The sequence below is a fragment of the Mobula birostris genome, chromosome 19, assembly GCF_030028105.1.
Source record: "Mobula birostris isolate sMobBir1 chromosome 19, sMobBir1.hap1, whole genome shotgun sequence".
NCBI lineage: Eukaryota > Metazoa > Chordata > Chondrichthyes > Myliobatiformes > Myliobatidae > Mobula > Mobula birostris.
Genome location: NC_092388.1, coordinates 6,218,070 through 6,244,449, shown reverse-complemented (window position 1 = coordinate 6,244,449; position 26,380 = coordinate 6,218,070). Strand labels below are relative to the sequence as shown.

General features: G+C 41.5%; 1 protein-coding gene across 6 annotated transcripts in view; it reads left to right on the top strand.

The window, feature by feature from the left end:
- nek10 (NIMA-related kinase 10) overlaps window positions 1–26,380 on the top strand; it is a 122,684-nt gene that overhangs the window by 52,655 nt on the left and 43,649 nt on the right. For all 6 annotated transcript variants that reach the window (XR_011889711.1, XM_072283170.1, XM_072283172.1 and 3 more), the window contains 9 exons: window positions 224–288; window positions 1,679–1,781; window positions 1,882–2,010; window positions 2,731–2,868; window positions 6,529–6,574; window positions 8,136–8,257; window positions 9,030–9,132; window positions 18,868–18,943; window positions 24,002–24,131. Coding sequence is in view for 5 of the 6 variants with exons in the window: in XM_072283170.1 (XP_072139271.1) it covers window positions 224–288; window positions 1,679–1,781; window positions 1,882–2,010; window positions 2,731–2,868; window positions 6,529–6,574; window positions 8,136–8,257; window positions 9,030–9,132; window positions 18,868–18,943; window positions 24,002–24,131 (912 nt within the window). In the remaining variant the exon portion in view is untranslated. The remainder of the gene's footprint in view (window positions 1–223; window positions 289–1,678; window positions 1,782–1,881; window positions 2,011–2,730; window positions 2,869–6,528; window positions 6,575–8,135; window positions 8,258–9,029; window positions 9,133–18,867; window positions 18,944–24,001; window positions 24,132–26,380) is intronic.

The window sequence follows — 26,380 nt, the reverse complement described above, 5'->3', positions numbered from 1 at the left end:
AATTAAATCTGTGGTTTTAGTAATATATTGCTTTTACAAAATTTGCATTTCTGGGAAAGATGTTTTGATTTATTTCTGTATTAAAGATATTATTGGCTTTTGTTGACTTGTTACTGCAGTTTTTATTACGCTTATCACTATGTGCAATGCAATTTGTGTGCTATGTCCGAGTTTCAATAATACATTCTGCATATACTTAACAATTTTCGCAACTTCGTTACAGTGCTATGCATTTAGAGCTTTGCGTTTTCTCTTCAGCATGGAAAGGAATAGACAACTGTTCAAAAGGTATTATATTCAAATGCTGTATATTTATTGCTTTTAATTATACTAAAACTTCAGTACACCTCATGAACAACAATATGGGTGAAATAATATTTATTCTAATGTTTAATTTTCAGATTATGAGCAACTGTCCTGATTCTCTCTGAGTGGAAAAATTAAACCATTCTACTGACACATGTTTTTAAGTTATAAAGTACAGTTTAAAAATCTGTAGCATCATTCATTGTGATCAGTTTAAGATATTTGCATGTATATGCATAATTGATATCATCGTTTTGAATGTTAGCAATCAAGACCACGATATTTCAAAAATAGTTATTGTCCAACCAATGATTAGCAAATGGCAGTCCTGAATTATTTTCTATTCCTTCACTCAAACTCCACACCAGCTCTCACTCTCCCCCATTATCCTATAAGCAAACTTTTCAGGCATACTCAAGGAATTTGTCCTACTTTAGCAAGGTCAGATGTTAATTGCCATTTTTGGTTGTCTTTGGGAATAAGGCTCAGCCCCCAAAGAATAAAATAGAATTGTTAACTTTTGTATGTATGATCTTCAACTGCTGAGCCATACCAAATAACATCAACTTCACAAATTTAGAACCTTTTATCAGTTTCATTGAAAATATGCGTGGTTTAATCCGGCCATCCTGTTCTGTCATAGTGAGGTCAAATGCAAGAGGAAAGTAGACAGTAACGGGCACTTATAAAAGGCAATGCCTCAAAAAAGCAGCATCCATCATTAAGGACCCCCATCACCCAGCACATATACTCTTCTAATGCCAGTGACATTAAACCTGATTCTGATGAAAACAAGGTTGACCTACACCAGCCTACTTACTTGTGTAGCCATTTTCAGGGAGCTATGGACTTGCACCAAGACACCTCTGTACATTAATGCTCATAAATTCAAAGTTTAAACTAAATTTATTATCGAAGTACATATGTGTCACCATATATAACCCTGAGATTCATTTTCTTGTGGGCATTCTCAATAAATCCATATTAGAATGATAACCATAATAGAAACAAGGAAAAACTGCACCAACTTTGGCATCTAACTTGTGTAAAAGACAACACAGTTTAATCAAGTATATGGTTCCATATATTGTGGATCAAGTTTTACACCATTTGGCAGTTTGGTCATCATTCCAAATGTGCCCAAATGGCACTTCTCCAAAACTATCTAATCTGGATCTCTGGATTAAGAAATCAGACTTTTTGTTAAAATGAGAACTATTAAGTTATCTTAAATGTTTGACCATATAATGGTAACTAGCGCCCACCATCCAGATAGAACATTTTATATTTGATTTATGGAGTATGATTCACTTATGATTTCCAAAATCCTTAGGCTTGACTATAGTTAATATAATATTTTTATTTAACGCAGGTTATTTCCTTCAGATGTGTTTGAGATGTTCATTGATGTTGGACATTATGCACGTGATATAGGTGCATATGAAAGCTTAGTAAATAAGATGAACTCTTTACCTGTAAGTAAAAGAATCCAATTACATTGGATATTTTCTGAATAACTCTTGGACTTTCTCAAGTTTCACAAAATGTGTAACTTAACTCGTATTTTATGACCAGGCTAATGAACTGAAACAAATCACTGAAAATATTGAAGGAATTAACCAAAATAAAGCTCCGACAAAATTTATTGGTAACTATGCCATTTTAGACTACCTTGGAAGTGGAGCATTTGGGAATGTTTTTAAGGTAAGCTATTCCATTATTGTAATATTTTACAAAACATTGAAATGTATTTCTGGGCAGTGTGGAGGAACAGAGGGATCTTGGAGTCCACATCCATTGATCCCTCAAAGTTGCCACGTTAGTTGATAAGGTGGTGAATTGGCCTTCACTAGTTGGGTGATTGAGTAATGTCACAGCTCGATAAAACTTGGTTAGATCATAGTTGGAGTATTGTGTTTGGTTATGGTCACCTCATTATAGGAAAGAAGTGGAAGCTTTAGAGAGCGTGCAGAGGAGATTTACCAGCATGCTGCCTGAATTAGAGAGCATGTCATATGAGGATAAGTTAAATGCTGTCCTATTCTTGGAGTGTAGGAAAAAAAGAGTTGTACAAGATGATGAGAGGCACTGATAAATAGAGACTTTTTTCCCCAGGGCAGAAATGGCTAATACAAGTGGGCATAATTATAAGGTGATTGAAGGAGAGTATAGAGGGAGTGTCAGAGGTAATTTTTTTTTACACAGAGTGGTGAGTGTGCGGCGCGTGCTACCTGGAGGTAAATACATTAGGGGCATTTAAGAGACTGTTAGGCACATGGAAAGAAAAATGGATGACTCTGTGGGAGGGAAGGGTTAGATCGATCGTGGAGTAGTTTAAAAAGTCGGCACAGCACCATGGACCAAAGTGCCTGTACTATACTGTAATGTTCTGTGCATATTTTAGAGCTATTCTTGAATTTGTAGGTTCGGAAATACAGTGGGCATAACCTGCTTGCTATGAAGGAAGTTAATTTGCACAATCCAGCTTTTGGAAAAGACAAAAAGGATCGTGACCACAGTGTGGAAAAAATTGTGTCTGAGTTAACTATAATTAGGGAACAGGTATGTTCTCTTTATTGTGTGCTTTTAAAAATTAAAATCCCTATGTACTTCTTTTATTTATATATATAAACTGCTAACTTACTAGCAGCGATCATTTCAATTAACTGCATGTGCATTGCATAAAGATGATCTGTTATAGTTATTTATTCAGTTATCCTTATGTCTCAAGTGATAATAGGGATATTATAAGATATTGTACAAGTCAAAGTAAGTTTGTTTTCATGTTATTAAAATATAAATCCCCTTCTAAAGTTGTTTTACACCGCTGGCATTCAGGGCAGCATGAAAACCCACCATATCTGTTGGTGTTCAGCATTTCCTTCATCGTCTCAGTAGCTTCTTTGGTTTTCACTACTGTCAGTCATGCAAGTCCCAGGTGGAGACTCAGGAACACCGTCACACTTAGGTGCAGAAGGGTTCTTCATTGCTGTTTCCATAATGATTTTATTTTACCAGTCAGGGTGGTTAGCCCTGAGCTGAACCCCTGAACCTGGAGGACAAGTGGACCACTCTTAGTCCGGTCTCTACCCTTTGACCTGTTCGGCATGGGTGACTCTACCAAGAGCCAAAACAGAAAACCCTGACTCTAGCCAGCATAGATCTCTGGGTCATTGAAGTACACACGTCTCCAAATCCTACAACAAGGCTGTGGTCCTTTTACAGGTTTTTAAAAATTCAATTTCAAGTTTATTGTTATCTGACTGTACATATGTACAACTAAACGAAACAACATACCTTTGGATCACAGTGTACCCACAAAACAGCACAGAGTAAAACAAGATATTACCGCAAATAAGTTAATAAAACATAATTCAGAATGCATGTAGTTCAGAGCACAGGTAAACAGTAAACAGTAAGCAGCTGGCTGTCCCAGTTTAGAGACCTCAGTAGTGGCAGGGTATTCATTAGTCTCACAGCCTGAGGGAAGAAGCTGTTACCCAGTCTGGCAGTCCAACTCCTGTACCTCTTTCCTGACGGTAGTGGGTCAAAAGGACACTGACAATTTTGACAAAGCCAACATAATTAACTACACTAGTTAACAGTTTATTAAATTGCTGTAGATTTTGTAGTGAAGTTGGTTCTATATTAGGTGGTAGAGTTAGAGAATGTTGGAAGTGGTGGATGTGGTATTAGTCAAAGAGCATCTATGTGGAAGAATAAGCTGTTGACATTTCGGGTCGAGACCCTTCATCAGGACTGGAAAGGAAAGGAGAAGAAGCCAAAATAAGGTGGGGGAGGGGCAAGGAGTATAAAATGGCAGGTGATAATTGAGACCAGGTGAGGGGGAAGGTGGGTGGGTTGGTGAGGGGGAATGAAGTGTGAAACTGAGAGGTGACAGGTAGAAGAGGTAAAGGGCTGAAGAAAAAAGAAGTCTGATAGTTGAGTGGATCATAAGAAAAAGGGAAGGAAGACCAGTACCATTCTCCCATGATCCACTCCACTCTCCTGTCAAATTCCTTCTTCTTCAGACCTTTACATTTTCAGATTCAGATTTATTTATCACACGTACATCGAAACATACAGTGAAATGTGTCAGTTGTGTTAACAACCAACATACCCGAGGATCTGTTAGGGACAGCCCGCAAATATCGCCACTCATTCCAGTGCCAACATAACATGCCCACCATGCCCACAAGATGGCGTCTCAGTACAACGCTCCTTCAGTCAACATTTTCTGGATAGATCATGAAATCATATATTTCACTTCTTTTATGTCTTTTACATTTGTTTTTCATCTTGAATGTGATTATGGAACTGTTGGAGCCTGTAATTTGCAGTTTAGAGATCATTTGGGTGTTTCAGCGCTCTGCAGTCTCCAAGAAGGATTCCAGGAGGCAGAGGACAATGGGGGAACCTCATAGCGAGAAGGCTGTGGGACAGTGCATGAGCTGATGTTCAATTCCATTTTGCCAATTAAACTTCCATTGTTCACTGATTAAAGTGATGAGGGCGATTTGAACAGCAAGGCTAATACGGAAAGTGAGCGCTGACTGCCTGCCTTTTTATCGCTGGGAGATCACTCTGCTGCCGGAGAGTGGAGACTGCCTTGTGCTCACTGGTGGGATCGCTCTGCTGCCGGAGAGGGGAGACTGCCTTTTTAATCACTGGTCAGATCACTCTGCTACTGGAGAGGGGAGACTGCCTTTTTAATCACTGGTCAGATCACTCTGCTGCCGGAGAGGGGAGACTGCCTTTTTAATCACTGGTCAGATCACTCTGCTGCCGGAGAGGGGAGACTGCCTTGTGATCGCTGGTCAGATCACTCTGCTACTGGAGAGGGGAGACTGCCTTGTGATTGCTGGTCAGATCACTCTGCTACTGGAGAGGGGAGACTGCCTTGTGATCGCTGGTGAGATCACTCTGCTGCCGGAGAGGGGAGACTGCCTTGTGATCGCTGGTGAGATCACTCTGCTGCCGGAGAGGGGAGACTGCCTTGTGATCGCTGGTGAGATCACTCTGCTGCCGGAGAGGGGAGACCGCCTTTTTAATCACTGGTGAGGTCACTCTGCTACTGGAGAGGGGAGACTGCCTTTTTAATCACTGGTGAGATCACTCTGCTACTGGAAAGGGGAGACTGCCTTGTGATCGCTGGTCAGATCACTCTGCTGCCGGAGAGGGGAGACTGCCTTTTTAATCACTGGTCAGATCACTCTGCTACTGGAGAGGGGAGACTGCCTTTTTAATCACTGGTGAGATCACTCTGCTGCCGGAGAGGGGAGACTGCCTTGTGATCGCTGGTGAGATCACTCTGCTACTGGAGAGGGGAGACTGCCTTTTTAATCACTGGTGAGATCACTCTGCTGCCGGAGAGGGGAGACTGCCTTTTTAATCACTGGTGAGATCACTCTGCTGCCGGAGAGGGGAGACTGCCTTGTGATCGCTGGTGAGATCACTCTGCTGCCGGAGAGGGGAGACTGCCTTGTGATCGCTGGTGAGATCACTCTGCTGCCGGAGAGGGGAGACTGCCTTTTGATCACTGGTGAGATCACTCTGCTGCCGGAGAGGGGAGACTGCCTTGTGATCGCTGGTGAGATCACTCTGCTGCCGGAGAGGGGACACTGCCTTGTGATCAATAATGGGATCACTTGCCGCCAGCGAGGGACAGGCCTGCCGCCGTGCTTAGAGAATGCTACCCAGGTTTCTGCATTTTGGATATGGACTTGGACTATAGACTTTTTGCAGTCTTATAGTTTTTTATATTCTGTGTTTTTTTTTCCTGATCTTTCTCGTTTTTTGTGTGAGGGGAAAGGAATTTGGGGTCGATGTGCCTGTTCAGTTTTTGTTAATTTTTTTGTGCAAGAAGGAGGGATTTAGGAATTGATGACTGAACTGCCATTCTTTTCTTTCTTGGTTTCATGGCTATCTGGAGAAGAAGAATTTCAGAGTTATATACTTTGATAATAAATGAATCATTGAACATTTGAACCTTTTCCTGAGCACTCTGTAGAACAACAAGAACACACAAAACAGAACATATTAAGCAACCACAGCAAAACAAGCCCTGTTCCACCTATCACTTCCCAGCTTTACCTTCTTCTTTTAAGTTATTGAAAATAATACATTTTTGGGCTGTTTTATGATAACTACTTGAGCAATGATGCACAGGACTGATAGTGAATTTCAGAGTAATTTCCCGTCACACATTTTTTTAATTTGCAGCTCCATCATCCAAATGTAGTGAGATATTACAAGACTTTTGTGGAAAGTAAGTATAATTTTATGCATAGCAGAAGAACATAGCATTAGAATATAATTTTAAAAATTGATTATTTTGAATTAGAATTAATAGTAGTCGATATCGTATTTGAACCCCAAAAATCCCACTACGGTCTATAAATACAAGAAATTCTGCAGATGCTGGAAATTCAGAGCAGCAGACACAAAATGCTGGAGGAACTCAGAAGGTCAGGCAGCACCTATGGAGGGGAATAAACAGTCAACGTTTCGAGCTGAGACCCTTCATCAAATCCTGATGCTACTTGACCTGCTGAGTACCTCCAGTATTTTGTATGTTATTCAAGTAGAACCTATTAATTTCTGGATCTACGAAGGTGCCTACATTGAATTTTGTATGATTTACATTCACAATGTTGTAATCTTTCATTGGAGATGATGACTGTCCTAAAACTACAAAAATATAACTTAGTAGCATTCTCATTTTTATCCTGTCTCGAAGCAGCTCTATGATAATGTTTTAATGACATTTATATGATCCTTCAGATAATGTAAACACCATGAGGTAGATTTCCACAAACACATTAGTGTAGTTTACAGAACACTGAGCAACAAATATTATCAAATCAAATATTACATGCTTAACATTTGAGTTTATGAACTGTAAGGTAATGTTGCAGCTCTATACAACCCTGGTTAGACCACAATTGCAGTATTGTGTTCCGTTCTGGTTGCCCCAATATAGAAAGGATGTGGAAGCTTTAGAGATGGTGCAGAGGAGATTTACCAGGATGCTGCCTAGATTGGAGAGCATATCTTATGAGGGTATGTTGAACAAGCTAGGGCTTTACTCTTTGAAGTGAAAGAGGATAAGAAGTGACTTGATAGAGGTGTACAAGATGATAAAAGGCATAGATAGAATGAACAGCCAGAAATATTTTCCAAGGGCAGAAATGGCTAGTACAAAGCAGCATAATTTTAAGGTGATTGGAGGAAAGTATAGGGGGGATGTCAGTGATGTTTTTACACATAAAGTGGTCGGTGAAGGGAACGCCCTGCCATGGGATGGTGCTAGAGTGGTTACAATAGGGACTTTTAAGAGACTTTTAGATAGGTACATGAATGTTAGAAAAATGGAGGGTTATGTGGAAGGGAAGGGTTAGCCTGATCTTAGAGTAGGTTAAAAGGTCAGCACAACGTTGTGGGATGAAAGGCCTGTACTGTGCCTCAGTGTTCCAGGTTCTATATTGCATCAGAAGAGAGAGATTACAGATGGAGACTGTACTATGTGACAATTAGCGAATTACACTTGATTACTCAGTGTGTTACATACACGTGCTGAGGTGTATGATTATTATTTGTTTGCTTATATATTTCCATCATGCTGACACATATATAATCAAATAATTTTATATAAACAGATTAAACATATCTTAGGCAATATTTTTCTTTAATTTCTATGCTTTGCTAATTTTCTCAAGAGAAGCATAAATATTGAATACAAAAATTAAGATGTATTTCCTGCAGATGCATGGAGGGTAAATGAGGATAATTGAGTCCTTGTGCTTAATAAACATTGCCCTTCTTTATAGATGATAGATTGTATATAGTAATGGAACTGATTGAAGGAGCACCCCTAGGTGAGCACTTTAATTCCCTCAAGGAAAAACGACAAGGGTTTACAGAAGAACGAATATGGAATATATTTATACAAGTAAGAGCATTTAACAGTTGTTATAGATTGTAAAGATCTTGGCACTTGATGTGTCCAATTCTTTTAAACTATTTATTACATACAACACACACTATCCCATTCAGAATTAATGGTGCAACAAAGTTTTAGCAGCTTGTGATGTTTCTAAATTTTTGGTTCACTATTGAACAATATAGTGAAATGCATGTAGCATCATTGATATACTTTTCTTTCTTCAAAATCCAATCATTTTCTTGCAATTCTAAAGGCAAAAGTGTTTCAGAATAATGTATTCTTAAGTGTGTACTGAAATAGTTTTAAGAACTTGTATCATTTAATCAAAGATCAACTTTTAATTACCATGTACGTATAGTTACATGTATTAGGAATTTGCTGTGGTATGTTGGTGTGTCATACAACAAACAGCAATACTCAACAATTATAAAAAATAAAAAATATATAACAATTAAAATTAGAGGTTAAAGTACAGAATGGAATAAAATGTGCATAAATACTAGCCAGTATTTACAAGTGGGTTAAAGTGTTTGCTGTGCAGTGCTATAAATAGAGGGGGATGAGGTGGAGCTATCTAGAATGGTTGATCAGGTTAACTGCCTGGGGGAAGGACCTGTTAAAATGATATGAAATTTGTTTTAATAGCCCAATAGTGGTTTCCAAAAGGGAGTTTTTGGAAAAGGCAGTTTGCAGAATATCTTTCATATTCATTTAACTTTGCACTAAATATTTAGTGTAGTTGTCTGTCATGATTTCATTCCAGCATCTTTAATTTTAGATATGCCTTGCACTGCGTTATTTGCACAAAGAAAAAAGAATTGTTCACAGAGACCTAACACCCAACAATATCATGCTGGGTGAGCAAGACAAGGTAACAATAAGTAAGTATATAACATCAGTACATTTGTGCAAGCCATGCTTTCAATGTTGATTGTTAAGTATAACAGGGAAAATTCAAGAATATATTCAATGAAATTAGCATTTATTTGGATGTATTTTAACATAATTAAGGCATTAAAACCCTTCACTCTGTTTATTGCTGAATATTGTAATGAGATATATCTCCATAGCGAAGGAAAGTCCAAAGTAAATTTATTATCAAGGTACATACATGTCACCGTGAGATTCATTTTCTTGCAGGCATACTCAATAATCCACAATAGAATAATAGCCATAATAGAATCAGTGGAAGACCACACCAACTTGGGCATTCAACCAGTCCGCAAAAGACAACGAACTGTGCAGATACAAAAAGAAATAAATAATAATAAATAAATAAATAAATAAATAAATAAATAAGCAATAAATATAAAGACTATGAGATGAAGAGTCCTTGCAAGTGAGGTCACAGATTGTGGGAACATTTCAATGATGAACTGGAGGGAAGTTATCCCCTTTAATATCTTACATTAAACAATTAGAATTTGTAATTATTTTAGTGCAATGTATTCTCGGTTTGTGGTGATCAGAGCTCTATCAACTTTTCCTTCTCTGGTCACTGGAGCTTGATCAGTTTAGTCGTGTCTTCCCTTCCTATCTGTATGAACTGCTTGGCCATTTTCTAGGCCTTGTATAAATCTTTAACTTTTGGTAATTCTTCATTGTCCTTTGTGCTTTTATCTCATTTCGTCACATTATTTTCTGCATATAGTGACTTCTTAAAATTTTTCCTTTCATGTTCAAGTATTCATTTATTTACCTTCTTTTTTAATCCTGCGTCATTCCTCCTCTAAACATATAAATGTTTAATAAATTCTGGTTTTGCTGTAGTGTTGTAGGTATGAAATGATAACCTTATCTCCTCTTCGCAGTGACTATCCACAGCATCCTTTTTGTTTTCACCTTTCCAGCAATTTTGCTGTTAGGTTTTCCTGCATTTGCCACTAGATGGCAGTGCAGCTCTGTGGGGGGGTGCGTGCGCGGGGTGGAAATCCGAATCACTACAATCAGTGGTTGCAGAGACCAAGGCTTTATTCCCGGGAACATAGGAGACTGAGGGGTGGCGTGGTAGAAATATAAAATATCGTGAGGGCAGAGACAGGGCAAAAACCTTTGTATGTACCTTTTTAAGATCAGAGACGAGAAACGCAGGTCCAGTCATTGCCAACTGCAAATCTGAAAATTAATACCGGAAACCCTTATATGGATTTTATATTGTCCGTTTACTGTCTTTGACCAATTGTGTGTATCAAAGTATTCTGTGTGGTGTTATCTCACTAAATATTAACAACTGCATAAATGAATAAAATGTGAAATACTTGATGGAGGAATTGAAAAGTATAATATATCGAGGGCCTCTGTCAGTCGGAGTTGATTGTGGATATTATGGCCTAGCTGTCTAGATTTGCAAGCCAGGGAGAGCAAGGTGTTGCTCATATAGCAAGCTCCCCCTCTCCGTGCATCGCAGGAGTTGCCAGTCAACATTGAACTCAATCTAGGTCTGCCTTAGGGGCTACAGCTCCAGATTTTTCCTCAGGGTTTACTCCCGAAGCCTTCCCCATGAGTGAGTATAGCCAAAAGACAGCAGAGGCTTGAGATCAGAGTTTTCCTTCTCCTAGATGAGCTGTCAACTATGGCTGACAAACCCCATCTGCTAGAAATATATACAATGTATACATTGTATAATATATACAATGATGAAAACACCTCATATCCTTTTCATATTAAATTAAGATGAATTACACAAAATATATCAACTAAATTTAACCTGCATCTTCTGAACTGATAAACTAATAAAAGTTATTGGTTGTAGAAACAATACCTGGAGGCTGATTATCCTTTCATCCACGTAATACAGTGGAACACTTGAGCAGGAATTGCTGTCTATTGAGCTGTTGAATAAGAGGCTGTGAGTTGTACCACTGGTGTTACAGCCTGTAGATGTTCTACGTTCATGAACTGTGAACTACAAATTCATAATTCGGAAAACACTGCAACAGAGGTAAAGTCAGTCTTCATGATATCATGGTAGTAGTAGTGCAGTCACTCGAGTGGAGCATGATGCTCTCCTAAGGGGTTGTTTATTGGTGGGTGTTCAAGTGGCTGATCTGGGACCACCTATTCTGGTGCCATGTGGGCAAGTGTAAGTGGTGGCTGAGTCTTTTGGCTGTTCAGTCTGGACTTTCATAGCTGTTGCTTGTTCTATGTAGAACAGCGGAGGTTGTTCTCATCTAGCGTAGTTCCCTCTTGAAGAGATTTCCTCCAGGTGTACAGGTATCCATTGAGTGCAATGTCATCCCAGCTCTTAGATGTCATGTTGGATTTCTTCAGGCCTTTGATGTCCTTTTTGAAGTGTTCCCTTTCCCCACCAGGCGCTCACTGACCTTCCTTCAACTGGGAGAATACAATTTGTTCAAGGAAATGTGAGTTAGGGATCCAGATGACATGTCTTATCCATCAGAGTTGTTGTTACTTTATCACAGTCGACATGCTGTTCTCGTTGGTTACCTCCAGCGCTGGTGTTAGTGTGTCGTTCTTCCAGCTGATCCGCCAAGTCTTTTGAATCTTGAATCTTGTTAGAATCATTGGCGGCATTGTCCCAGAACTTCCAGGGGCCTTCTGTAGTTGGTCCATGTTTCTGCTCTGTATAGTAATATAGGGTCAGCAATCTGCAAAACAGACTCTGCTGCCAGAACAGTTGATGCCTTTGATGTGGAAGTTAAAATTTGGGATTATGTCAAAGACACGATGGTTTAGTTAGTTGACTTTTCTTAGAGGAAGGGATTAAAAATTGGACAAATTGGACAAATGAACTCTAGACTAACAGTGAGCAGGTGCTGCATCTCTAATTCTTTGAAGTGTTAAGATAAGGTGCAATAGATCTTTCTCGAGAATATAAAAATGAGTTGTATACTTTGTTCACAGATGTATGTGTACAAAATGTCTAATAAGTTTGTACAAAATATAGCAGTTATCAAGAAAAGTAATTCATTTTTCTCAAAGCACTTCTGAGACATGATGAAATTCTTTAAATGGAAGTTCTTTTCAGATATAAAGATTAATCTAAATATCTTTCTTTGAAGTAGATTCAGTGCCTATAACATGTATTTACTGTTCTTGGTAGTTTTCATGTTTTATTGTTTTACAAAATTGAATCACAGTGGATTTAATTTCACTTTTTTGACTCTGATCAACAGAAAAAACTCTTCTGTGTCAAAGTGCAAACAAATTTCTACATACTTGTCTAAAATGATTACAAGTGCTAAACACAAAATAATTGATTGCATAATTACTCACCCCCTTCAAGTCCGTATTTAGTAGATGTACCTTTGGCGCAATTACAGCCTTGAGTCTGTGTGGATCAGCTTTGTACATCTGGACACTGCAACTCCCCCCATTCTTCTTTATAAAACTGCTCAAGCTCTGTCAGATTGCATGGGAATAGTGAGAGAACAGCCCTTTTCAAGTCCAGTCACAAATTCTCAGTTGGATTGAGGTCTGGACTCTGACTTGACCACTCCAGGACATTAACTTTGTTGCTTTTAAGTCATTCCTGTGTAGCTTTGTAGCTTTGGTTTTATGCTTAGGGTCTTTGTCTTTCTGGAAAACAAATCTTCATCCAAGTTGCAGACTCCATCAGGTTTTCCTCCAGGACTTCCCCTGTATCTTGCTGCATTCATTTTACCCTCTACCTTCACAAGCCTTCCAAGTCCTGCTGCAGTGAAGCATCCCACAGCATGATGCAGCCACCGCCATGCTTCACAGTAGGGGTGGTGTGTTTTTGATGATGTGCGGTGTTCAGCTTACTCCAAACATAGCATTTAATCTGATGGGCAAAAAGCTCAATTTTGGTTTCATTGGACCATAGAACCTTCTTCCAGCTGACTTCAGATTCTCCCACATGCCTTCTGGCAAAATCTAGCTGAGCTCTCATGTGAGTTTTTTTTTCAACAGTAGCTTTCTCTTTGCTACCCTTCTATTAACCTGTGACCGGTGAAACACCCAGGCCAGTTGTTGTATGCAGTCTCTCCCATCTCAGCCACCGAAGCTTGTAACTCCTCCAGAGTTGTCATAGGTCTCTTGGTGGCCTCCTTCACTAGTCCCCTTCTTGCACGATCACTCAGTTTTTGAGGACGGCTAGATCTAGGCTGATTTACAGCTGTGCCATATTCTTTCCATTTCTTGATGATTGACTTAACTGTACTCCAAGGGATATTTAGTGACTTGAAAACTTCTTGTATCCATCTCCTGACTTGTGCTTTTCAGCTATTGCTGTCAAAGGTGCATCTACTAAATACTGACTTGAAGGGGGTGAATACTTTTGCAATCAATTATATTGTGTTTTATATTTGCAATTGATATAGATCACTTTGTAGAGATGTTTTTACTTTGACATGAAAGAGTCTTTTTCTATTGATAACACAAAATACTCTGCAGATGCCGGGGTCAAAGCAACACTCACAACACACTGGAGGAACTCAGCAGGTCGGGCAGCATCCGTGGAAACGATCAGTCAACATTTCAGGCCGGAACCCTTCGTCAGGACTGAAGAGGGAAGGGGCAGAGGCCCTATAAAGAAGGTGGGGGGAGGGTGGGAAGGAGAAGGCTGGTAGGTTCCAGGTGAAAAACCAGTAATGGGAAAGATAAAGGGGTGGGGGAGGGGAAGCAGGGAGGTGATAGGCAGGAAAGGTGAAGAAGGAATCACCGGGAGCAGAGTGAAGACTTAAGGGCTTCGGCTCAACGGGCTTAGGCGGAAACAGGCGAGGCGAGGGAGGTTTGGCATTCATTTTCTGTTGTTATTTGAGGAGAGGGGCAGTATGAGTGTGAGGGCAGTTTGCTGTTCTCGGTGTCGGATGTGGGAGGCCCTGGAGTCTACAAGCCTCCCGGACGTCTACATCTGCGCCAAGTGCATCGAGATGCAGCTCCTAAGGGACCGTGTTACGGAACTGGAGCTGCAGCTCGATGACCTTCGTCTGGTCAGGGAGAGTGAGGAGTTCACAGAGAGGAGTTGCAGGCAGGTGGTCACGCCGGGACCACGGGAGGCAGACAAGTGGGTCACGGTTAGGAGGGGGAAGGGGAAAGGTCAGGTAATAGGGAGTACCCCGGTGGCTGTGCCCCTTAACAACAGGTACTCCTGTTTGAGTACTGTTGGGGGGGGTCAGCTTACCCGGGAGAAGCGACAGTGGCCGTGCCTCCGGCACAGAGTCCGGCCCTGTAGCTCAGAAGGGTAGGGCAAGGAAGAGGAGGGCAGTTGTGATAGGGGACTCGATAGTAAGGGGGTCAGATAGGCGATTCTGTGGACGCAGTCCAGAGACCCGGATGGTAGTTTGCCTCCCTGGTGCCAGGGTCTGGGATATTTCTGATCGTGTCCAAGATATCCTGAAGTGGGAGGGTGAGGAGCCAGAGGTCGTGGTACATATAAGTACCAATGACATAAGCAGGAAAAAGGATGAGGTCCTGAAAGGAGAATATAGGGAGCTAGGAAGGGAGTTGAGAAAAAGGACCGCAAAGGTAGTAATCTCGGGATTACTGCCTGTGCCACGCGACAGTGAGAGTAGGAATGCGATGAGGTGGAGGATAAATGCGTGGCTGAGGGATTGGAGCAGGGGGGCAGGGATTCAAGTTTTTGGATCATTGAGACCTCTTTTGGCGCAGGCGTGACCTGTACAAAAGGGACGGGTTGCACTTGAATCCTAGGGGGACCAATATCCTGGCAGGGAGATTAGCGGGGGCTACTGAGGTGACTTTAAACTAGAATGGTTGGGGGGTGGGAATCAAATTAAAGAGGCTAGGCGTGAGGAGGTTAGTTCACTACAGGGGGATGGGATCCAGTGCAGAGAGGCAGAGGGGTGTAAAGTGAGGGTAGAAACAAAAAGTACTAATGAGAAAAGTAAAAGTGGCAGGCCAACAAATCCAGGGCAAGCATTAAAAAGGGCCACTTTTCAGCATAATTGTATAAGGGCTAAGAGAGTTGTAAAAGAGCGCCTGAAGGCTTTGTGTGTCAATGCAAGGAGCATTTGTAATAAGGTGGATGAATTGAAAGTGCAGATTGTTATTAATGATTATGATATAGTTGGGATCACAGAGACATGGCTCCAGGGTGACCAGGGATGGGAGCTCAACGTTCAGGGCTATTCAATATTCAGGAGAGATAGACATGAAGGAAGGGGAGGTGGGGTGGCGTTGCTGGTTAAAGAAGAGATTAACACAATAGAAAGGAAGGACATAAGCCGGGAAGATGTGGAATCGATATGGATAGAGCTGCGTAACACTAAGGGGCAGAAGGCGCTGGTGGGAGTTGTGTACAGGCCACCTAACAGTAGTAGTGAGGTCGGAGATGGTATTAAACAGGAAATTAGAAATGTGTGCAATAAAGGAACAGCAGTTATAATGGGTGACTTCAATCTACATGTAGATTGGGTGAACCAAATTGGTAAAGGTGCTGAGGAAGAGGATTTCTTGGAATGTATGCGGGATGGTTTGTTGAACCAACATGTCGAGGAACCGACTAGAGAGCAGGCTATTCTGGACTGGGTTTTGAGCAATGAGGAAGGGTTAATTAGCAATCTTGTCATGAGAGGCCCCTTGGGTAAGAGTGACCATAATATGGTGGAATTCTTCATTAAGATGGAGAGTGACATAGTTAATTCAGAAACAAAGGTTCTGAACTTAAGGAGGGATAACTTTGAAGGTATGAGACATGAATTAGCTAAGACAGACTGGCAAATGACACTTAAAGGATTGACGGTGGATATGCAATGGCAAGCATTTAAAGGTTGTATGGATGAACTGCAACAAATGTTCATCCCAGTTTGGCAAAAGAATAAATCAAAGAAGGTAGTGCACCCGTGGCTGACAAGAGAAATTAGGGATAGTATCAATTCCAAAGAAGAAGCATACAAATTAGCCAGAGAAAGTGGCTCACCTGAGGACTGGGAGAAATTCAGAGTTCAGCAGAGGAGGACAAAGGGCTTATTTAGGAAGGGGAAAAAAGATTATGAGAGAAAACTGGCAGGCAACATAAAAACGGACTGTAAAAGCTTTTATAGATATGTAAAAAGGAAAAGACTGGTAAAGACAAATGTAGGTCCCCTGCAGACAGAAACAGGTGAATTGATTATGGGGAGCAAGGACATGGCAGACCAATTGAATAATTACTTTGGTTCTGTCTTCACTAAGGAGGACATAAATAATCTTCCAGAAATAGTAGGGGACAGAGGGTCCAGTGAGATGGAGGAACTGAGCGAAATACATGTTAGTAGGGAAGTGGTGTTAGGTAAATTGAAGGGATTGAAGGCAGATAAATCCCCAGGGCCAGATGGTCTGCATCCCAGGGTGCTTAAGGAAGTAGCCCAAGAAATAGTGGATGCATTAGTGATAATTTTTCAAAACTCGTTAGATTCTGGACTAGTTCCTGAGGATTGGAGGGTGGCTAATGTAACTCCACTTTTTAAAAAAGGAGGGAGAGAGAAACCGGAGAATTATAGACCGGTTAGCCTAACGTCAGTGGTGGGGAAACTGCTGGAGTCAGTTATCAAGGATGTGATAACAGCACATTTGGAAAACGGTGAAATGATCGGACAAAGTCAGCATGGATTTGTGAAAGGAAAATCATGTCTGACGAATCTCATAGAATTTTTTGAGGATGTAACTAGTAGAGTAGATAGGGGAGAACCAGTGGATGTGGTATATTTGGATTTTCAGAAGGCTTTTGACAAGGTCCCACACAGGAGATTAGTGTGCAAACTTAAAGCACACGGTATTGAGGGTAAGGTATTGGTGTGGGTGGGGAGTTGGTTAGCAGATAGGAAGCAAAGAGTGGGAATAAACGGGACCTTTTCAGAATGGCAGGCGGTGACTAGTGGGGTACCGCAAGGCTCAGTGCTGAGACCCCAGTTGTTTACAATATATATTAATGACTTGGATGAGGGAATTAAATGCAGCATCTCCAAGTTTGCGGATGACACGAAGCTGGGTGGCAGTGTTAGCTGTGAGGAGGATGCAAAGAGGATGCAGGGTGACTTGGATAGGTTGGGTGAGTGGGCAAATTCATGGCAGATGCAATTTAATGTGGATAAATGTGAAGTTATCCACTTTGGTGGCAAAAATAGGAAAACAGATTATTATCTGAATGGTGGCCGATTAGGAAAAGGGGAGGTGCAACGAGACCTGGGTGTCATTATACACCAGTCATTGAAAGTGGGCATGCAGGTACAGCAGGCGGTGAAAAAGGTGAATGGTATGCTGGCATTTATAGCGAGAGGATTTGAGTACAGGAGCAGGGAGGTACTACTGCAGTTGTACAAGGCCTTGGTGAGACCACACCTGGAGTATTGTGTGCAGTTTTGGTCCCCTAATCTGAGGAAAGACATCCTTGCCATAGAGGGAGTACAGAGAAGGTTCACCAGATTGATTCCTGGGATGGCAGGACTTTCATATGAAGAAAGACTGGATGAACTGGGCTTGTACTCGTTGGAATTTAGAAGATTGAGGGGGGATCTGATTGAAACGTATAAGATCCTAAAGGGATTGGACAGGCTAGATGCAGGAAGATTGTTCCCGATGTTGGGGAAGTCCAGAACGAGGGGTCACAGTTTGAGGATAGAGGGGAAGCCTTTTAGGACCGAGATTAGGAAAAACTTCTTCACACAGAGAGTGGTGAATCTGTGGAATTCTCTGCCACAGGAAACAGTTGAGGCCAGTTCATTGGCTATATTTAAGAGGGAGTTAGATATGGCCCTTGTGGCTACGGGGGTCAGGGGGTATGAAGGGAAGGCTGGGGCGGGGTTCTGAGTTGGATGATCAGCCATGATCATAATAAATGGCAGTGCAGGCTCGAAGGGCCGAATGGCCTACTCCTGCACCTATTTTCTATGTTTCTATGTTTCTATGAATAGAGGAAAACACACTGCGCACTCTGCCTCCCCCAGCTGCCTATCACCTCCTTCATGGATCCGCCTCCTTCTACTACCCATTGTGTTTTCCCCTATTCCTTCTGCACCTTTCCTGCCTATTCCCTCCCTGCTTCCCCTCTCCCACCGCTTTATCTTTCCCCTTACTGGTTTTACACCTGGAACCTACCAGCCCCCTCCTTCCCACCCTCCCCCCACCTTCTTTATAGGGCCTCTTCAGTCCTGACGAAGGGTTCCAGCCCGAAACGTTGACTGATCGTTTCCACGGATGCTGCCCGACCTGCTGAGTTCCTCCAGCATGTTGTGAGTGTCACTTTTTCTATTGATAAATGTCAAAAAAGCCACATTAAATCGACTGTGTGATGTTGTAAAACAATAAGACATGAAAACTCCTAAGGGGGGTGAATACTTTTTGTAGGCACTGTACATGAGTTCTCTGTTTTTACTCCACAAAATTACCTGATAAACAGAGAGTAATAACTTCCATGTACCTCTTGACTGAATTATTTCTAAAAAGCATACATGTTATTTCCGTAAACTTAGCTACAAATTTTATAGAGACATCATTAATACACAATATAATAGTGTTTCAATGATAAAGTGGAGGGAAGTAATCCCCTTTAATATCTTACATTAAGCAATTAGAATTTGTAATTATTTTAATACACAATATAATAGTGACATTTATATTCTGAGTTGCAATGCTGATTTTAATTTCATTTTTGTGTACTGTGATGTTATTGAATTGTACATGTTGAATTCTAGCTGATTTTGGCCTTGCGAAACAGAAGCAAGAAAACAGTAAGATGACGTCAGTTGTTGGGACCATCCTGTATTCCTGGTAAGCAAACAACCTGCACTTCAAAGAAAAACGGCCAATTGAATAGAGTGAAGTAGTTCAAACAGCTGATGAGCATGACATTAAATCTATTTTGTGGAAGGAATGCTAGTCATGTCTTCTATAGAGCATCTTGTCCCTTTTAGTTCTGACAAGTTCCGTCTGATAATTTTCAGGCTGTAGTGAAGTGCCTAAACCAGGGACTCCCAACCTGAGGTGCACAGAGCCCTTGGTCAATAGTAGGGGTCCATGGCATAAAAAAAGTTGGGAACCCCTGTTTTAAAGGATTTTATTACTTAATAGCAGACTTAGTTGGGCCCTAATGTTCATTTGGTCTTAAGGGGTTGAAATTCAGCATAGGTTGTGGACTTGCAAATCTTACAATGGATCTAGATCCAGTGAAAATGTATGCTTCATTAGATTTCATTTTTGGTTTCAGCCAGACTTTGAAAATCCTGTCACAGTGTGAAATCCTGCTGCTTATATTTTATGCCTGAACTGAAGAAGGCCAGCAATTGATTTGTTGTTTTCACCACCTTATCTACCTGTGCAATAGGGATCTATGGACTTTAACTGTTGTCAGTACCTCCTAGGGCAACCCTAGCGTTTGTGATGCTTGTCTTGTTCTTATTAGGACACTCAAAATGCATTACCATCACTCACCAGGATTAAATTTCATTTTGTATTCGACCCAGCAGACCAATATTGTTCTATTATCCTCCTCCGTGTGACACTTACTTGGTAGTAGAACAAATGGCTCTGGAACATACTTTGTCATGAACAAAATGCTGTTGTTATTAAATTACCAATGCACAAATGCAATCAAATTTGATGTCCCTTTTAACACAGAACAGAAGAGCATAGAAACAGACCCTTTGGCCCATGATGTTGAGCTGAACTAATTAACATAGAAAACCTACAGCATAATACAGGCCCTTCGGCCCACAAAGCTGTGCCGAGCATGTCTTTACCTTAGAACTATCTAGGCTTACCCATAGCCCTCTACTTTTCTAAGCTCCATGTATCAATCCAGGAGTCTCGTAAAAGACCCTATCGTATCTGCCTCCACCACCATCGCCGGCAGCCCATTCCACGCTCTCACTACTCTCTGTGTAAAAAATTTACCCCTGACATCTCCTCTGTACCTACTTCCAAGCACCTTAAAACTATGTCCTCTTGTGCTAGCCACTTCAGCCTTGGGAAAAAGCCTTTGACTACCCACATGATCAATGCCCCTCATTATCTTGTACACCTCTATCAGGTCACCTCTCATCCTCTGTCGCTCCGAGGAGAAAAGGCCAGGTTCACTTATCCACACATCATGAACACCCTGGAGAGACTTGTTCTGGAGCTGCTCCGGCCTATGGTCAGGCCACACTTAGATCCTCTCCAGTTCACCTACCAGCCCCGAGTAGGAGTTGAGGATGCCATCGTCTACCTGCTGAACCGTGTCTACACTCACCTGGACAAGCCAGCGAGCACTGTGAGGGTCATGTTTTTTGACTTCTCCAGTGCGTTCAACACCATCCGCCCTGCTCTGCTAGGGGAGAAGCTGACAGCGATGCAGTTGGATGCTTCCCTGGTATCATGGATTCTTGATTACCTGACTGGCAGACCACAGTACGTGTGCTTGCAACACCGTGTGTCCGACAGAGTGATCAGCAGCACTGGGGCTCCACAGGGGACTGTCTTGTCTCCCTTTCTCTTCACCATTTACACCTCGGACTTCAACTACTGCACAGAGTCTTGTCATCTTCAGAAGTTTTCAGATGACTCTGCCATAGTTGGATGCATCAACAAGGGAGATGAAGTTGAGTACAGGGCTACGGTAGGAAACTTTGTCACATGGTGTGAGCAGAATTATCTGCAGCTTAATGTGAGAAAGACTAAGGAGCTGGTGGTAGACCTGAGGAGAGCTAAGGTACCGGTGACCCCTGTTTCCATCCAGGGGGTCAGTGTGGACATGGTGGAGGATTACAAATACCTGGGGATAGGAATTGACAATAAACTGGACTGGTCTAAGAACACTGAGGCTGTCTACAAGAAGGGTCAGAGCCGTCTCTATTTCCTGAGGAGACTGAGGTCCTTTAACATCTGCCGGACGATGCTGAGGATGTTCTACGAGTCTCTGGTGGCCAGTGCTATCATGTTTGCTGTTGTGTGCTGGGGCAGCAGGCTGAGGGTAGCAGACACCAACAGAATCAACAAACTCATTCGTAAGGCCAGTGATGTTGTGGGGATGGAACTGGACTCTCTGACGGTGGTGTCTGAAAAGAGGATGCTGTCCAAGTTGCATGCCATCTTGGTCAATGTTTCCCATCCACCACATAATGTACTGGGTGGGCACAGGAGCACATTCAACCAGAGACTCATTCCTCCGAGATGCAGCACAGAGCATCATAGGAAGTCATTCCTGCCTGTGGCCATCAAACTTTACAACTCCTCCCTTGGAGGGTCAGACACCCTGAGCTAATAGGCTGGTCCTGGTCTTATTTCATAATTTACTGGCATAATTTACATATTACTATTTAACTATTTATGGTTCTATTACTATTTATTATTTATGGTGCAACTGTAACGAAAACCAATTTCCCCCGAGATCAATAAAGTATGACTATGACTATGATTATGACTATTCTCATAAGGCATGCTTCCCAGTCCAGGCAACATCCTTGTAAATCCCCTGTGCACCCTTTCTATGGTTTCCACGTCCTTCCTGTAGTGAGGCGCCCAGAACTGAGCACAGTACTCCAAGTGGGATCTGACCAGGGTCCTATATAGCTGTAACGTTACCTCTCGGCTCTTAAACTCAATCCCATGATTGATGAAGGCCAATGCACCGTATGTCTTCTTAACCACAGAGTCAACCTGTGCAACAGCTTTGAGTGTCCTATGGACTTGGACCCCAAGATCCCTCTGATCCTCCACACTGCCAAGAATCTTGCCATTAATCTATATTCTGCCATCATATTTGACCTACAAAAATGTACCACCACCTCACACTTATCTGGGTTGAACTCCATCTGCCACTTCTCAGCCCAGTTTTGCATCCTATCAATGTCCTGCTGTAACCTCTGACAGCTCTCCACACTATCCACAACACCCCCAACCTTCGTATCATCATCAGATTTACTAACCCATCCCTCCACTTCCTCATCCAGATCATTTATAAAAATCACAAAGAGAAGGGGTCCCAGAACAGATCCCTGAGGCACACCACTGGTGACCGACCTCCATGCAGAATATGATCTGTCTTCAACCACTCTTTGCCTTCTGTGGGCAAGCCAGTTCTGGATCCACAAAGCAATGTCCCCTTGGATCCCATGCCTCCTTACTTTCTCAATGAGCCTTGCATGAGGTTCCTTATCAAATGCCTTGCTAAAATCCATATACTCTACATCTACAGCTCTACCTTCATCAATGTGTTTAGTCACATCCTCAAAAAATTCAATTAAGCTAATAAGATCAAAGTCAAATGGTCAAGGTAAAATTATTATTGAAGTACACGTATGCTTCCATATATATAGTGTGCATGTATCACATGGTAGCAATTCACATATTTATACATACAGTATAACCCATAATGAATTATTGAAGTGACAAGGCGTAACCAAACAATATATTTACAAGATTGCTCAAATATTACGGAATTATTAGATACACAACAATATACTACACTGAGATTCATTTTCTTGCAGGCATTCACAGGAAAATAATAAAGTTCAATAGCATTTACAAAAAATTATACGTAAACAATAACTGACAAACAACCAATATGCAAAAGACAAATTGTGCAAAACAAACCTGAGAACATGAGTTGTAAAGAACCCTTGAAAGTGAGTCTGTAGGTTGTAGAATCAATTCAGTGTTGAGGTGAATGAAATTATCCACGGTGGTTCAGGAGCCTGAGGGTTGTAGGGTAAAAACTGTTCCAGAACCTGGTAGCAACACACATCAAAGTTGCTGATGAACGCAGCAGGCCAGGCAGCATCTCTAGGAAGAGGTACAGTCAACGTTTCAGGCCGAGACCCTTCATCAGGACTAACTGAAGGAAGAGCTAGTAAGAGATTTGAAAGGGGGAGGGGGAGATCCAAAATGATAGGAGAAGACAGGAGGGGGAGGGATGGAGCCAAGAGCTGGACAGGTGATTGGCAAAAGGGATATGAGAGGATCATGAGGCAGGAGGCCCAGGGAGAAGGAAAAGGGGGAGGGGGAAAAACCCAGAGGATGGGCAAGGGGTATAGTCAGAGGGACAGAGGGAGAAAAAGGAGAGAGAGAGAGAAAGAATGTGTGTATATAAATAAATAACGGATGGGGTACGAGGGGGAGATGGGGCATTAGCGGAAGTTTGAGAAGTCAATGTTCATGCCATCAGGTTGGAGGCTACCCAGACGGAATATAAGGTGTTGTTCCTCCAACCTGAGAGTGGCTTCTTCTTTATAGTACAGGAGGGCATGGATAGACATATCAGAATGGGAATGGGACGTGGAATTAAAATGTGTGGCCACTGGGAGATCCTGCTTTCTCTGGTGGATAGAGCATAGGTGTTCAGAGTAGGGGTTCAGAACCTGTAAGTTTGAGACCTAAGGCATCTGAACATCCCAATCGTAGTAGTGAGAAAGGAATTAGTGTTGTAAATTGCTCCTCATCTGTAGATGAGTATTAGAAACTAGAGAAAGGTTATGGGAATGAGGGAGAATAAAATGGTTTAGGTTAGAATTAGTGTAAAATGAGTCACTTTGATAGTTGTCCAAAGGGGCCTGTTCTTACAGTTTGTCTCAATGAGTCTGAATCTTAAGGAAATTGGACTGTTAAAGAGCGGAATCTGTATACCCCAACGTTGGGTGCAAGATTGTGGCACCCAGTTTTATGGTGCGTGACTGACCTTGCTCGCAAGCTTCTGGTTGGTAGACAACTGGTTCAATAATTGGCTAACTACTCCACTAATCTAGCAAGAACTTGACTAGAAATGAAAGCAATTACTGGCATTCCAGACATTTAGGATTAATATTGATTGTGGACCATGCTACTTGCCTGAGATTAATCCATTACTTCATTTAGTCCAGAAATAGTGAAGAGTGAGCCATATGGAGAAAAAGCTGATATCTGGGCTGCAGGATGCATTCTATATCAAATGGCAACACTGAATCCTCCTTTCTATAGCAGTAACATGCTCTCATTGGCAACAAAGGTAAGAAGATCAAGAGTGTCCCTTTAAATGAGCTACTGTAAATTAAAACAAAAAAATTTGCAGCAAATGAAGAAAAATATTCAATTATACCTGATAAGGCTGTTCACAGCTCAGAGATGTTAATGAATATTTCAAGGTTTGATTGTAGGTGTAAAATATACGAACCTATTGTTATTTTTCAGTCAACAACACACATTATCATTTCACTGTTGACCTTGGTTTAAAAATACAATTTGAATTTATACCAGCTGATTACTCACAGTGGAAAATGAAACTGCAGGTCCTCTGTGGTATTCCGCATAATGAAGGGAATTTCATGGTGAAGCCTCAGTCACAAAATTGAGTGGGGAATAAAGCTAATGTGAAGCCAAGTCATATCTCCAGACTTAGCTAGAACTTGAATCTATCAAAAATACTTTGAATATTTCTGAAATACTTTATTTTATTTTATTTATTCAGGGATAACAGGTGCTCCCAGCTCAACGAGCGCATGCCGATTACATGCCATTAGACCCATGTGACCAATTAACCTACTAACCAGTGTGACTTTGGGATGTGGGAGGAAACCAGAGCACTCTGAGGAAATGCATGCAGTCACTGGGAGAACATACAGTTAGTGGAGAATTGGACCCGGGTTGCTGATAGTGTTATGCTAATTGTTATGCTACCATGCCGCCCAAATAAATATTCTTTTTTATCAAAATTCAAAAACTTAAACCAAAGAACCAAAAGATCTTTTTAAAAATCTTCAAAAACTCAAAATATACCTAAAGAATACAAGCCAGCAATTAAGCTATGAATGTTGAAAATATCTATGAGTTTTTAAGCAACTAACTTAAAAGTATTTTGAACTTAATCAAGCAGTCTTTCACTTGCATTGAAATCAAGAAAAGTCCCTTTGTACCTCGTCATAGTAGATGCAGATGGCAAATTTGCGATGTAATTTTAAGTCATTTCGCTCACGTTCCCTGTCCCAGATGACCCACAATTAGAGGGCAGTCTACGAGCAACAGTGGGACTCAAACATGTCTGAAAATACTAAAGTTGCTGTGATTAATTCACTATAGTTATCCCACAAAATCCCTTCCCATATTCCCCCACAACTGTACCAGTAGGGATGATTTCTCAACATATTTGTACCATCTCTCACTGACAGTTGCAAATGCTGATGGTTTCACTGTAGTTATCCCACAAAATCTAGGTTGTTGTCTCAGTTTAGCTTTTCTGAGACATGTTGAAATCAAATGCAATGAAAGTTTCTTCACCTTCCTTCCCCACCTATATTGTTCAGGTGATTTCTCAACATAGCCAGACCATAAGACATAGGTGCAGATTTAGGCCATTCAGCCCATCGAGTCTGCTCTGCCATTCCATCATGGGTGATCCCAGATCCCACTCAACCCCACACACCTACCTCCTCACCATATCCTTTGATACCTTGACCAATCAGGAAACGATCAATTTCCACCTTTAGTATACGCACAGACTTGGCCTCCACCGCAGTCTTTGGCAGAGCATTCCACAGATTTACTTCTCTCTGGCTAAAAGACTTCCTCCTTATTTCTGTTCTAAAGGGTTGCCCCTCAAGTTTGAGGCAACTTTGAGTTTTTGAAGATTTTTTAAAAGATCTTTTGGTTCTTCGGTTTAATTTTTTGACCATCTCGCACTTCTTAAAATTAGTTGATTAATTCATTTAACATTAATTATTTTTAACTAGTAAAATTGAAAGAGGACAATAGACAATAGGTGCAAGAGTAGGCCATTCGGCCCTTCGAGCCAGCACCGCCATTCACTGTGATCATGGCTGATCATCCACAATCAGTATCCAGTTCCTGCCTTATTCCCATAACCTTTGATTCCACTATCTTTAAGAGCTCTATCCATCTCTTTCTTGAAAGCATCCAGAGACTTCGCCTCCACAGCCTTCTGGGGCAGAGCATTCCATATATCCACCACTCTCTGGGTGAAAAAGTTTTTCCTCAACTCCGTTCTAAATGGCCTACCCCTTATTCTTAAACTGTGGCCTCTGCAGAGAGAATTTACAAAGATGTTGCCGGGACTTGAGGACCTGAGTTATAGGGAAAGGTTGAATCGCTTCGGACTTTATTCCCTGGAGCGTGGGAGAATGAGGGGAGATTTGCTAGAGGTATACAAATGACGAGGGGTGTAGATGGAGTAAATGTAATCAGGCTGTTTCCACTGAGGTTGGGTGAGACTAAAACTAGAGATTATGGGTTAAGGGTGAAAGA